The sequence below is a fragment of the Humulus lupulus genome, chromosome 7 (genome assembly GCF_963169125.1).
Source record: "Humulus lupulus chromosome 7, drHumLupu1.1, whole genome shotgun sequence".
NCBI classification, from domain to species: Eukaryota; Viridiplantae; Streptophyta; class Magnoliopsida; order Rosales; family Cannabaceae; genus Humulus; species Humulus lupulus.
Window position 1 is genome coordinate 25,798,024 of NC_084799.1, and position 15,580 is coordinate 25,813,603.

A 15,580-nucleotide genomic window follows, 5' to 3' on the forward strand; every position below is an offset into this window, starting at 1 on the left:
TTTTGCTTCATTACTTGTTTGGACTCTGTGTTTTGACAAATTATTTTTTAGACCCTGTGTTTTGTAAAATTGTTTAAATAGGCTATAAACCTGATTTTGATGAAAAAAATTTGAGTATAACAACATAGTACTTAGGCAGAATGACTGTATTTTTGTTCTGAATTGTTAGTTTGATGAATTATTTGTGATTTTAGTTCAAAAAACTTTGATCAAAATTGAGTTCAGGGATCTATTTAAACTATTTTATAAAATACAGTGTCCAAAAAATAATTTATCAAAACACAAGTTCAATCAAATAATGATCCTGTATATAATATTGAGTATGTTTGTTATTGTGGAGGAGTGTTAGACTTAGTCTTTGGATATAGTTTAAACTTGAAGACTAATCATTGCTTCTCTTAATGTGAAATAAATGAGAGGGTGCACCAAGATAGTACTTGGGCAAGATGGAATTAGAGTATTCAACGAAATATATTTTTTCTAGATATAGAAATAATAAATAGAAAGAGGGAGTAAAGCACATGCTTGAAATAGATAAAGAGGAAAGACATCAGTTTATAGGAAATTAGATATTACTTCTAGTCATTGAATCAGATGAAGCCTCCAACGAAAAACTGACTGTTGATTCAGTTATAGGCGGGAGGATACTCATATGCCTAAAAGAAGGTCATTCCAAAAAAAATAAAAAAGAGTTGTCACACCATAATAATATGATAAAAACAACACTATCTAGAAAAATAGAATCAACCAAATCACAATTCATTTTTAAATAACCACAGTAATGATGTTATATTTGTTGCTATAATATGTTCTTGATTAAGTTTGTGGTCAAAAGCGTCATCACAGTGAAAATACAAAATATTGTATGTGATCAATTGTGCTAGAATTGATTGCAAGGTGGCAAAAGACCTTGGCGACCTAATTTCATAGCTTAACCCTAAAAAAACTCATAGAAATATTTAATAAAATAATTAAATTCCATAATAAGTTTAAAATTTTCCAAATCTCATATCAATCAGACTATACCCTTGTTTTAGGTTGGTCTTCTGCCACTAGAGGTTAGTCTTTTGACATTTTTTCCAATAGGCGATAGAATTAACACAAAGTATTCCATTACTTAGTTATACTTTATATTTATTAATTTTATCTTCAGAAAATACCATTTTAGTCCCTGTGTTTTTTCCGAATATGCGATCGGCCCATGTATTTTGTTTATGAAAATTTGTACTTTATGTTTTACAAAATAGATCAAAATAATACTCTAGACCCGATTTCGGTCAAAATATTTTCAATCATAAGGTCAATCTCGGGTTGTTAGTGATGTGATGAATTCAGAGAAGTATAGAAAGTGGTCGATAAGTTGATAATGAAATATTATATTTGAATTTTTTTTTACCGAAATTAGGTATAAGGTACTATTTTGATCTATTTTGTAAAACACATGATCTGAATTGTCATTTAACAAAACACAAAGATCGGTCGCTTATTTGGAAAAAACACAGAGGTCAAATTAGTATTTTCCCTTTTATCTTTCATATCTTAACAGTAACGCATACAATTTAAGATTAGGTAAATGTCTTTTTAATGATTTTTTTGTGTCTTTTATTTAATTAGTGGCTCGTTAATTTAAAGTGAAAATATATTGATGTAGATTTCTTGGGTTTAAGCTTGCATGGTACAGGACCTCGTGGGATCATGTGGTGTCTTCATTGGAGGGGTTTGTACCATCTTTAGCATATCTTATGCTTGTATAGACTTTATTTTGTGCATGTTTGTTAGTTGTTTGTGTCTGTTTGTAGGCTTCACTTTGTGCACGTAGGGATTGTGCAACCCGAGTTGCTAATGACAATGCTCCATTGATATATATAGTATATTCTGAAGAAAAATAAAAACACTGGAAAACTATATTTTTCAACTATACATTCAATCTTACAAACCTCTATTTAGGCTTCAAAAAATTTCTTTGTTTGTTTTTCTTGTGCCATTTTAGGATAATTTTTTTCTTTTCTAGCTGTTTTTGAAGAAGTTTATTATTATTCTTGTTGGTTTAATGGTACGGGTATATGTTAATTGATGATTTTAACATCTTCCTTTAGCTAGAATATTCTAGCTAGTAACTTGCCGAATATATATATATATATATTTATATATAAAAGTATATCATGTAACTTATAAATTATAAATGATTTTCAGGTTGAAATCTTGTTTATTTGGATAGTTTCAGATGTGACTAAATTTATAGATTTTCAGTATTTTATTATTTTTAATATTTTATTGTCTGATTTTCCAACACATCTTTGCATACTTTGGCTAGATAATAAAATTAACTTAGTCTGATAATAATAAAATCTATTCCCAATAAAAAAAAAAAAACTATACCCTTGTTTTCTTTCATATTTTCAAAATAGAAATTCTTTTATTATTAACTTTGTTTGAATCTTAAATTTTATTGGGGAAATTTTTTCAAAGAAAAAAAAGTAGGAAAATATTATTTTAGACTTTTTTTTCCCGTAAAAATGCATTTTTTTTATTATAGATTTTTCCTATACATATAATTGTTCTAAATTTTGGAAAAAATATGCTATTATCTTTTTTAGAAAAGAAATTCTCAAATTATTTATTTATTTAATTTTTTTGAATAATTTATTTATTTAAATCTAAATATGAGAAAACGAAATCATATTTTTCTTTTTCCTCCTAAAATGGAAGATGCAAAGTGCAAATGAAATGTGAATCAAAGGGCCGAACCCAATAAGACTCAATAATGATCCAGTCCAACATGTCCATTTCTTTGCATTTAATATCAGGGTCACCCTCTCAGCCCCGATGATGGAGTGCCGTGTCGTCGAGTGCGTTCTCTGCTCCGCAAGCATCGGTTTTAGCAGGGGCGATAGAAAAAAAAGGGAGCTTTCTCATCGGCAAACCTAGGCTACACTAGAGGAAACTTATTATCAATTACACTATTCTAGTGGGTTTATCTTTAAGGGTCAGCTTCTATCTTTAACTCTAATTTTTGTATAATTTTGCTTATCAAAAGAGTTCATTGTATAATATTTTTAGAGCCAGACCTAGTTTCAGTTTCAACAATTTCATGTGCTAATGAGTTTGTTCTTGCCAGCCCCCTCGCGCCCGCGCCAGGCGCATACGTGTTGTGACTGTTGCTGGGCGCGCGAGGAGCTGCACTTCCGCTGGTAATTTCAAATAATTCGACTACTTATATATATATATATATTCATATATTTATAGGGGGAACTGATGAGAAGAAATGGAGATGAGCTTCTTCTGCCATTTACCAAAAGAGGTGGCGGAGGAAATTATGTTGTGGGTGCCTGCGGATTCTCTGGTACGACTCAAGCTCGTCAACAAGTCATGGTACTCCTTCATCTCTTGTCTCATCAACGACCCTGCATTTGTTGTCAAACACCTCAACATTACCAAAAACATGTCGCCCTCCACCTCTTTAGTTTTCAATAACCCTTGTTCTCATGTCGACCACGACGGAAGAGACTGCTATGCAAAGACATTCTCACTTCTCACCATATTCAATGGCGATGTTGGTAAAAACAATGATCATATTGTCTCTGTCACTGAAGACCTTAATGTTCCATGTCTTCGGAATGAAAGCTGTAGGTGGGATCAGTGGGCTTGGGCATATCATTGTGATGGGATCATTTGCTTAGTTAAACTCTATGGGACCATAATGTTGTGCAACCCTGCATTGCAAGAGTCCAGGGTTCTCCCTCAATCAAACAAGGCTATAGTTGGTGTGGCTCCTTTTGGAATGGGATTTGGTTATGATTCTAGAACTGATGATTATAAGTTTGTAGCCATTTGGTCTGTTCCTAGTCGCACTGCCAAAGCTGAGGTATACACTCTGAGAACCGATTCTTGGAGAGAAATCAACATGCCTCAAGAGTTATGTAAATACTATACACAAGGGTATCCGTATCTAGATGGACTATCTTGGCGTGGAGATTGTTATTGGTTGCTGAGAAATTTCGTGGATGGTGATGCAACCCTTCGTTTTAATATGTGTGATGAAGAGTTTCATATCACACCATTGCCAAATCTTCAAAATAGCACTGCTGCTGCTTCCTCATATTGGTTGGAGCTTTTTGTGTGGAATGACTCAGTTGCTTTATTGGTGTCCACTGAAGGAAATGCATCCTTTGAATATCAGTTCTTTGTGATGGATAGTGGTGCTAAAGGTGCTTGTTCTTGGACCAAACATTTGCTTATTGGACCAGTAATACCAGGTGTTGTAGTAAAGTTATCATCGTGGAAAAATGATGAGTTTCTCATACACGTTGTGGAAGATATAGATGAATCAAAAGATGGACAGTTGATATCATACAACTTTCATACTAAGAAGATCAGAGATATTGTTGTTCGTGATGTAGATAGATTGTGGCATTGGGCTTGTTTCTATGTAAAGAGTCTTATTTCTGTCAAAAGGAGGTAAAAGCTTGATCAACTTGGAAATTTCAAGCATAAGTACAGAAACTCAAAGCTTGGAATTAGTACTTTAAAATGGTTAGCATATATCATCTATGTGTATATATGATTGCCATATGCGTCATTTATTGCTGATTTCTTTTCTTCTGCTTCTTTTAATGTAAACAATGTATTTTCTGAACAGCTTTAATGTTAATTTATCCAAATTCAATTGTTTACCAAGCAAGAAATACTTCTCTCTCCAAAATAAATTTTACTTAAATACTATGACTTCCAGTATTTTATATACTAAAGCAAGAAATTGGAACAAGGTAGCTGTGTATTAATGAAAACAAAAATTAATTTAGTCCTTCTCTTTAGGTAAAAAAAGGTTTTTAATTATAGACAGAGTCGTTTAAATTAAGTTCCCCTCAATCATGAGCTAAACATAAACATGGTGTTGACCGCGTTTTTGGCCAACGACGTGTAGACGTCAAAACGACAATAAACCTTCAAGAGAAAAATACGACACAGACAATGACCATTTTTATAGTGGTTCAGTCCCAATGTGTTGGTAATAGCCTAGTCCACTTAGAGCTATGATTATAAATCTACACTCAAGATCAGATGAACCTGAGTCAACTGAGTTTTTTCCGTTCAGATGAAAAGAATATAATATTTCTCTCAAGATACAAATACTGTCTTGGGAAAATTAGAATCTGAACCCTCTCTCTGATGCTATGAGCTTTGTATTTATAAGCCCAGGATCGTACAAACGCAGTCCCTCATAATCGGGATCTTTCTGTTACTCTTTCAATATTTTAATTAATAATAACATCTAAAATACAATAATGTGCAATTCTTTGGGATAATATGAGAGATTCCCGCGCAGGTATGACCGATTCTAGCTGAAGCCGTTACTGGGATCTCTTGCGTAGCAATGATCTGTTTAGTCGGTCCACATCGCACCCAGAAGGAAAACTGGAGGGCCAAAACACTTCTCTGATCGCCCAAAACCTTACTGGTCGGCCAAGACAAGTGACTGGTCGGTCAAACACATGTCTGGTCGGACAATCACCTGACTGGTCGGACAAGCACATGATTGGTCGGACAAGCACCTGACTGGTCGGTCATGACACTTTACTAGTTAGTCAAAAATATTCACCGGTCTACCGGATCACTCCTAAGCCAGATTACACAGTCATTCCTTGCCATTTGTCACTTCTATTGCCACGTCATCGTTTTCAAATTTTGGGATAACATTTGCCCCCCAAGTTTATTATATGATTTACTCATATGATAAACTTTTCCTCTAGCAAAATGTTTTCGTGGTCATCCAAAAGCTTCCATTTGGTCAGTAACCTTCACTTTTGTAGTAAACCCACGACTTAACTTTCCTGTTCATAAAAACGATAGCTATCAGTTTCCCATTTCCATTGCTTTTTCGGGCTCACGGGTATAGGATAATCATTGATGTTATCTTGAAGTTTGCTGAACCCTTGAAATTCAACTTTTTGATCATGTTTGCATAGTTCAAAGTCAAGAAAATAGGTTCCCCTTTTAGCCCATCAAACTCATAACCTTGGCCACTTTCAGCTATTTAGACCACTCGGATTCGTGCCTATACTTCTCGGACACACCAATCCAGCTCCTCGGATGGCCAGCCAGCATCTCAGATGCGCACGGATCCTTGGATGGCCAGCCAGCAGCTCCTCGGACGCTCAGCCCAGCTGATCGGATGTGCGCTTGCTGCTCGAACGCAGACCCCATCCCGCTCGGACATTCAGACACGCCCCCAAAACTGCTCGGTCACTCCATGCAAACCACTCAGATGCCTGGCCTAAACACTCGAACACCGCATCATCCGCTCGGACACCACGTTTACCACTCGGGCACCATGGCATCCGCTTGGACCATCACCCAACCGGTCGGGGCACTCTTCCATCCGCTCAGATGCCTGGAAAACTGCTCGGACACCACGCCTACCACCATCCGCTCGGATGTGCGCATGACGGCTTGGACATAGACCCTAGGCTGCTCGGACACGCACGACAGCCGCTCGAATGCTCCTCCAACCGCTCGGACACTCGCGCTACCCAATCGGACACGCCACCATCTACTTGGATGGCAGCTCCAACCGCTCGGACGCAACCCATCTCGCGCAGACACGCACGCAAACCGCTCGGCCGCACGCCTATCTGCTTGGATCAGAGCCTAGCCGATCGGACACCAGAGCCTAACCGCTCGACTCTCGGTTCTGAATGCTCTAAAGTCTTCGGGTTTGTAAAAAATGGTTCACTCCAGGAACTCATCATTGTTAGTCATGCTCAACAATAGAGTTTCCTACTCGACCAACAATATATGCTCAGCCGACCAGGGAAGTTGTATCTGCTCTCCCGACCAGAAAAACTTTGCACCTGATCAGCTAAACTTTGTACCTGGCCAGTAGTTTACTCTTTCTTCTTGTGAAGACAATTGTTGCGTAACAGCTTTGATATTTTTATCGTACAGCCGAGCTGTTGGCATTTATACTTTACTTTTCTTTGTTAACTTAAAACATTCTAAGTCTTTTTAGACTTAAAAAGTTATAAGTTTTTTGTGAATAGTAAAGTCACTCTAATGTGCACCTTATATTTTCGCATGAGTACTTAGTTTTCTAACTTTGAAATTCTAGACATTTTATAAGTCCATACTAAGTATACTTTCTCACACTCTTATTGCTCTAACATTTTATGAGCATAATGTTTATTGTCACACGAATATTTGCTTCTAACTTAAAATTTTGAAAAATTCCAAGTTACTTAAGCTTTGTCAAACAAGTTAGCTTAATGGCCTTTTTTGACTTCAAAATTTTACAAGTCAGCCTAAAAGCAAATACGTTTACTCGTGCTCTTATTTTCTGTGTTAAATTATATACCAGCATACCCCATGTGCCCCCCAATCGATCGAGGGTTGAAAGATCCTGGGTCACTTGCCACTTGACCGAATCTGTTCGAGCAGTTAATTACTCGTGAAACACATAGAATATATTGAAAATATTCGAGCAGTTGAACACTGCTTGTATCGACCAGTTGAACACTGTCCGATTTTACCGACCAGTTGAACACTGTTCGAATAATTAACACACATGCACATTTGTAGCAAGAATCGACCACGCTGCGCGTAGTCTCTTTTATTACTCGTAAATTAAAAAGGACAAAACGTGTCTAATAACGAGTTTTAAACAACAAAAATTGTTCAAAAATAGATGACTGGTCAGCAAATAACCATCTCATAAACCAAATTTAAATAACAAGTTAAACAACTTGAAATTAAACTACCACTCTGAAAGCGATATTTAGAAATAATATATTCACAGACGCTCGCCGTTCCAGTGGTTTCTGATCCTAGCACTCCCGCTCATGTCGAAGTGTCTCAACATACCTCTCCCTTGCTTTATTGCTATCCTTAGCTAAGTGTGGACCTCCACATATAGTGTCTAAGGTAAAGTCCACAGGCCCGGGCTGCAAGGGTGGAGATCTTTGTCGTTTGAAACCAGGATTGTTGCTGCCTCCTTCTCCTGGGAGTGTCTCTGCCCGGTACTTTCTCAACTTGCCCGACCGGAGAAGAAATTCTATCTCGTCCTTGAGGTGATTGCATTCATTCGTGTCATGACCATAATCTCCATGGAAATGACAAAACTTATTCATATCTCTCTTCCTCATCTCTTTCCTGATGGGTGGAGGTTTCTTGTAGGGAACCTCTTCATGACTAGCAAGATATATTTTCGCTCGGGCGGCCGAGAGAGTGGTGTAATTAGTGAACTGAGGCTCATACTTGGTTGACTTTTCATTTGAACTCAACTTTGCTTTCTTTTCCTCATCGTGGTCAGACCCGTTATTTCCACGTTTCTTTCCACCATCCTTAGGAGGGTTAGTTGATTCGCCCGGATTGTTTATGCCATTCTCCTCTTTCTCGATTGCATCATCCAATTTCATATACTTGTCTGCTCGGTCAAGAAATTGTTGAAGTGTTGAAATTGGATTTCTATGTATGCTATCCCACAAAGGGCTCTAATAAGTTATCCTAGCGGATATGGCAACCATCTTCTCCTCGTCTCCTACAACAGTCGCTCTATTGGCTTCTCTCATGAATCTTTGTATATAATTCTTTAAAGACTCATCTTTTCCTTGTTTGATATCTGCCAAGTGGTTGGCATAAACTGGTGGAGTCCGGGCAGTGTTGAATTGTCTACAAAACTCCTTCCTGAATGCTTCCCAAGAGGTAATGGAGTCCGGCTTAAACTTCCAATACCATTCCTGGGCGGTATCCGACAATGTAGTCGAGAAAACTCTACACCGATAATCGTCACTTACTTTGAGCAATTCCATCTGGTCCTCAAATTTCCCAACATGTCTGATGGGATCTGCCTTTTCTGTATATACTGGCAGAACCGGTGCTTTATATTTTGCCGGAGGCTGGGCTGCTCTAATCCGGGCACAAAATGGGTTGCCACTCCAGTGGTCTATCGCATCTATCCCGGAAGGTCGTTTTGACAAACCTTGCACTGCAGCTGTTAGCATGTCAAGTTGGCCTTGGATGGCTGGTGCAACTGACGAAATTCCAGGGTCTTGACCGCCTGGTCGGGCATTACCATCTGGTGCACTGTCGTCAAGTATTTCTACTTGACTGGCAGGGCGGTTTAGATTTTGCCCTTCAACTGGGACGGTCCTCCTCTTGTTGGTGATAACATTCCTTAGATTCTTCCAGGAAGCATGCTCTCCTGCCCGATCGAACACCGTACTCTTCGATTTTCCAGAGGGCTTACTACGCGGGACTTGCTCTCTCCTACTACGCTGCTGGGCGGGGTGCAGTGGAGGCTTTTCGGTACGTCCCGGGCAGTCTTTTCCTCATTGTTGGTCATTGCCCTCCTTTTCCTTTGACTGGTCGGTGTGATGACTATCAGCCTCATCACGACCATGCCCATCTTTGAATTGTGAAGTCCTCTTATCTCGAGGAGTCCTGGTCTGATCCTGCCTGGGTGGAGTCCTTATACTGCCCGATTGGTGACTCCCTGATTTAGAAGTTTCTGATTGGTGGCTCCTGGAGGGGGTTCTAGAGTGCTCCCTTTGCGTCGAGGCAGTTATAGATCGGTCCCCATCATCTTCCCGACCAGGGGGGTTACTCATGCTTCTGTCCAGTCCCCGAGAATTGGCTCTGTCAGTGGTCCTCCGACCAGCATTATTATTTCTTGCTCCCTGGGTGGCTGCTTGTGCCGCGGCTTGAGCATTGGCTTGGCCCAATTGGGTAGCCGCTTCTAGAGCAAGTGCGGCTTCACGATGTCTCCGGTCGACTTCCTCTTGTCGCTGTCTGAGCTCTTCTCTTCTGGCCTCCATATCGCACCTTTGTTGCTCTAACACAACTCTCTGCTTGGCCATCTCTTCAGCGAAAGACTCCTGCCGAGCATTGAATTGCATCATCTCCTCTTGAAAAGCGCCTATTTCTTCCTGGAGTTGTTCAACTTCTGGAGTGGCACTACAAGAAAAAACAGTATTCATAACACTTAAAAAGTGCTATCTAGGACTATTGATAGCACTTCTGAAAATGCTAACGTAGCCCATGTTATTAAAAGTCCAGTCTTTTCTATAACATTTTTTGAATGTTATGTTCGGTGTTATCTTAAACTATTCAATAACACATTTTTAGGTGCTATAATATTCAAATAATAACATTTAGATAGAGTTTTTGATTATAAATTTGAAGTTTAATCTTGTACTTTTTTCATAACACTTTTCAACTGTTACATTTGATTATTTTGATAACATTTTTAGTTTGTTATATTATATAAACCATAACGATTTTTTATGCTTATAATATGTTTTTAAATCATAACATATTAAAAGTCTAGTAATAAAATTTTGTTACTTTAGTGTAGATAATATATTTTAAATTTTATTTTGATAAATATACTTATAAGGTTTTTTTTTAATTAAAAGATTTTCATTATTGTATTTTGATAAAAAAAAATCAAAATTAATCATAAAATGTAATTCTCAATAGATTGATAAACCACAAGTATTACATTAATCGATAACTAATTCAAACCATGAATATGTCTAATTCATGAGATCTTAGTTCTAACTTAAATTTGAAAGCATAACATAATAAAGTAATATAATCTTGAACATTTTTTACTTTAAAAATGAAAAACAGAAACATTACAAAATACACAAAAGTAAACCATGCATGAAACTTGCTCCATCCTTCAATTCATCATCCAACCAAGTACTTGCTGCTGAAGTTGTTTGTTGCCATCTGAAGCTCTCTAAATTGAAATCTCCTCAAGTTTCCAAGGCAAACCTCCTCATGATGTGGCTCTGAAATTTTTTAAAACACTGCAAAATTTAGTCAAATAAACAGTATGGTAATAGTTCAAAAGCTTGGCATCTATCACTCTCTAATCCAGTGAGTCAAAGAGACCTCTTCTTTGCTCATATAAGTTACATATTAATTACAAACTTTTCCACAAAAAATTAGCAAAATGAGAGCTGAATAAAATGACTAAAAATTAATCAAAAGAAAACAGAGAAAAACCATATACACACGTACATACATACATACAATGTGTAGTGACTGAAACATATTAGTATTATATTTAACTAAATATCAACCCTAATATAGCTGAAACATGAAAGTTGGAAACTCCCAAAACAGAAAAATGTATAAATAAAAGTTGTCACTATTGCACAAGAAAATGTTAGCATGTAGTCTTTCTTGATACTAGATATGATAATCAATTAGTGAACCTCAATCAGTAACATTAGCTGCAAAAATAGCTTAAGAAAAACTTGTTAAGATCTTACAAAGAGATTCAGAATGTGGTCTTTCATTGTATCAAATAAACAGCATTATCCCTTTCCACAAATATTCAAATAAGCAGCTATATTTTAGGCACAATTTTAGGACATTCATAAACAAAACAAATCTGATTGGCATGGAATGCATTTTGATTTACAAGACTAATGAATGACTTATGCAAAGCAAAACTCCATATCTCTATCCGTGTTTATATTTCATTAGCATAGCTGAAATTCCCAAATACCAAAACTAAACATGAATAGAAGATCTTGGGACAAAGCAGAGAAACATTCCCACTTAAAATAAATTCAAAAAAAAAATGTTAAACCAATAACCAATGATACATCATGACACATATCTTAATTAACCTATCTTTTAGCACCCAATTAATCAGACACTTTACAACAAGTTGTATAATCAGACACTTTTTGTACCACCAGACCAGGACCAACTAGGAAAGAAGGAACCTTGGAAAAATGGGCTAATAAATAAAGAAATAATCATGCAGCCATAAACACTACCTTTAATGTGTCTAAAGTCTCATAATCCTAGAGCATTTTGAGCCAAATTTTCCTCTCACTTGAAGTTGAGTTCTTGTCTTTCTGATGTACTCGACAGTTTGCTGGGTAACTTCAGAAGTAGCTGGCATGAAAAGTGATCAGCAAGAGCACTGAGATTTTGAATACTTTGCACCTTTCTTTAACAATGCCTGCAAAAACCAGTTAATAATACATCATATAAGAGCACTGAGATTTTGAATACGCAATGGTCTGCACTAAAGTCATTAGGACTAGCTTAAAGGTGTTTGTTGAATGGATGTGAGTGAGAACCTTCTATCTAATAAATGAAATTATACCATCACCACCTATATATGTGACACTACAAAATGAGATCTCTATTTTCTATTCTCTCAAGTTACTACTTTTGTTTTAAGTGGTTGAGCTAGGAGCATATATTTATTATAGTAATATATATAGAAAAGAGAAAGCTAAACTCAGTAAAGATATATAGAGAAAAAAAAGTGTAACAAAGGCATAATTGAACATCAATTCAGTTGAACATTGATGTTTATAAGCAATTGAAACACACATCATATATAATAATTTCTCAGTGGGTAGTAGCAAGACAAAAACAAATGCTCTTGCACACAATCTGGGGAATAAAGAAGCATGCAACATACTGCTTGTGCATACAACACAAGGTAAGTGTAAATATGGATAGAATGAAAATGAGATCACAATATAATAATATACCTTGTTGATGATAAGGCCGGTCAGAGAAATATCGTGAGAGCTCCTTGTTGGATCTTTTTCCAAACCATTTTCCTCAAAGTGTTCTCTGTAAACACAAAGAAACAATTATGCAAGTCTTCTAATCAATTACATGTCCCAATGCTAGCTACTAAGACGATGTTCTTAAGAAAACATAAGTGATTTGCAAGTAAAAGATAATAAACAGAGATAATTAGCTAGATACCAAAATGCATGAAGCCCTTACCTTCTGAGGTTTTGATGATGAGTGACCAGAATCCTCAGTGCCACTGCTCTCATTTTCCAAACTCGACTTCACACGGAGCTCGACTAGCTTCGAGTTTACTACCAAATTTAGCAATGAAATTAAGGGTTTAAGTTATTTCTCATACTAGTTCATCTTAAGGGTACTAGTAGTGTCATATATATATACGTATATATATATTATATATACAGAGAGAAAGAGAGAGATTTACTTACATTGGGAAAGGGAGGGTTTTGAGAGGTGTTGCGGGATAGCTGTGAGGTGAGAAGGAGAAGGAGAAGCCATGGTCTCTTTCTGCCTTTCTGCTTTAATGATTTACAACAAGCTTAAGTTTGTATATCTTTTAAACTTCTTGATTTCCCCTAATCCCAGAATCGATTTTAAACTTTTAGATGTCACTATTAGCTCAAAATCTCCATTCTTAAGGAAAAAGGGAAAAGATACAGACACAACCAACAATAAGAAAAACGTAAATTACATTAAGAAAAACAATAACTCTGTATAAAACTACTAATTTCGATCGAAAAACTACAATTCTATTTCAAACCCAACGAAATAATGAAGTAGAAACTAATAATTTGAATCCTAAAAGAATAAGCTTTTTCGAAGGGGGCAGGTGACTAAGCATGAATCCATCAGCATAGAAATATTTTTACCATGTATTAAGTCAAGTGCCTGTTGGGAAAGGAAATTAAGAAATTAGATATATCTCATTAGCTTAAAATTATTTTGATAATATGACCATAATTCGCATCATAATCAGAATCCAAGTAGGAAACATTTTTTTTTCTTCAGAAATTTGTCTCACTACATTCTTTGTAAAAGACATAATAGCAGCAACTATAAGCGAACTTAAACATTATGAACTACTATCGTTGGTCAAAAGTTTCACCTGAAAGTCAATGTGTAACCATCCCCCTTAAATATAGCTTTGTAAAGAAAAGAAAGCTTACATGGCTGGGTGGAATGTGTTTTCCACTTAGCAAATCAAGTAGCAGGGTTCCAAAGCTGTAAACCACACTTTCTGATGTCACTCTTCTTGGCAGGGGAAAATGAATAACTAATTATTGCTCCATTTGAATAAATTTGTGCAATATGTTGAAAGATTCTGTAAAAAATTTATATATGTGGTGGGAAAGGCATCGTTCTGGTTGTCCAAATTATACAAAATCAATTATGAGCTACTTAGAAATTCGCAAAAGTAAACATAAGTTATATTATAAGAATGAAGATTGCACTCTCTGTGACCATGATTAGTACCTGTCCTCAAGTATTCCCGAGGGGTGAAAGCCAGGTTGGTACTATAGCTCTTGCCATCTCTACTATTCTTCATAAGACCAAAGCAGGAGAGTCTTGGATTACCATCCTGTCAAGTTCAGGGTTTTAGAAAATAGGAATAGCTTACCAGAGACACCCTAGCCACAAAACAATTCGGAAACAGAGAGAGCGTGAAAAGGAAGAGTACCTAATCAAACAAGACTCTATAAGCATTAAGATCATGATATAGTGCTCACCCTTTGCTGCTGCAATATTCTAAGGCCTGTGCCAGATACAAAGCCACCCAGACTCTCATTGCCCATTTCATAGGCTGGGTATCCCCTACAATTCAAAATAGATAACCTTTAAAATCAATTATATGCCTATGGTGCATAAATGAATCCTTTAAATAAAGAAGAAAAAAAAGACTCAATTCATTTCCCTTTTATAGATCCTAAAGTATGTATTATATTGAGATAATTCCTAAGGGGGCGGGCATAATTTGATTAGAGCAAAAAGTGCACCAGAAATAAAGAAACTCTCTCCAATTATAAAACCAATCGATGATCTTCATTCATATATTGTTAAATTTGATATGTTTTCCCATCGACAAATACCTTGTAACCATCAAATTTGAATGCAAGATCAACTCAAAGAGGGAGAGAAAAAAGAAAAACAGACAAAAGGAGGAGACACCTTACAATGAAAAAGATGCTTAGAGAGAGTCTCATTAGGCCTGAACTCGGCAACAAGGAGTCTCTCATCGCCTTCACAGCAACACCCAATCAAATTTGCCAAGCGCTCACTGCGCAGCTGTCCCACCGTCTTGGCTTCCTCCTGAAAACCCAAAACAAGCACAATGGATCAACAAAACCAGCCAAACAATATCATCAAAAAACGCACATTCTTTCTCCATAAGAGTCAGAGTAAATAGAGCACGAAACATAAATTGGCCAGCATCGGGCCAAGCCGACCTATTGAAACGCTTCACAGCAATATAAAATTCATCGTCAACCTTGCCTTTGTAAACAACATTGGGAGCCTTTTCTCCGTGCTCCGATACATAACTCTCTCAGTCACAAAACCGGCTCCTCTTCTTCGAATAACTTCAACAAGTCGCGAATCCTCCCAGCCTCTTCATAGTCTTATAACTTCCAAAACATATAAATACATAACTCTCTGATTGGCATCCGATAAAATCCTAATAGAAAGAGTGGAGAATACCCCGAACCCTGACCTTAGATTTTGCTGCCACTTCCATTTGGTGCTTCAACAGAGCATAAGTTTGGCTCTGAGAAAGAAACGAGCTAGACTTGTTACTCGAACTCGAGCTCCGACTTCTTCCTCTGCCATTGGCATCCCTATTCGAAGAACTCACCGTAATCCTACAACCCCTCCAATTTGAATCTCCGCCTCCATAAACAAACCTTCTCGTCCCGAAATCCAATTCTGAGACGCCATATCTACCTCGACCCGACGGCATACACCTCGTCGCCGTCACCTTACCATTAAAATCAGCGATGAATGACGTTTGGGC

The 15,580-nt window shown here is 37.0% G+C and overlaps 1 protein-coding gene across 2 annotated transcripts; it reads left to right on the forward strand.

The window, feature by feature from the left end:
* Nucleotides 1–2,719: 2,719 nt before the first annotated feature.
* On the forward strand, nucleotides 2,720–4,685 carry LOC133790998 (putative F-box protein At3g24700). 2 transcript variants are annotated; one of them, XM_062228875.1, is made up of 2 exons: nucleotides 2,720–2,986; nucleotides 3,247–4,685. In XM_062228875.1, exon 2 carries the CDS (start codon nucleotides 3,266–3,268, stop codon nucleotides 4,460–4,462), a length of 1,197 nt encoding a protein of 398 aa, XP_062084859.1. In that variant the 5' UTR covers nucleotides 2,720–2,986; nucleotides 3,247–3,265; the 3' UTR covers nucleotides 4,463–4,685. The 2 variants fall into 2 exon arrangements, with proteins under 2 accessions (XP_062084859.1, XP_062084858.1); XM_062228874.1 differs by having other exon boundaries at nucleotides 2,721–2,986; nucleotides 3,119–4,685.
* The last annotated feature ends 10,895 nt before the right edge of the window (nucleotides 4,686–15,580 follow it).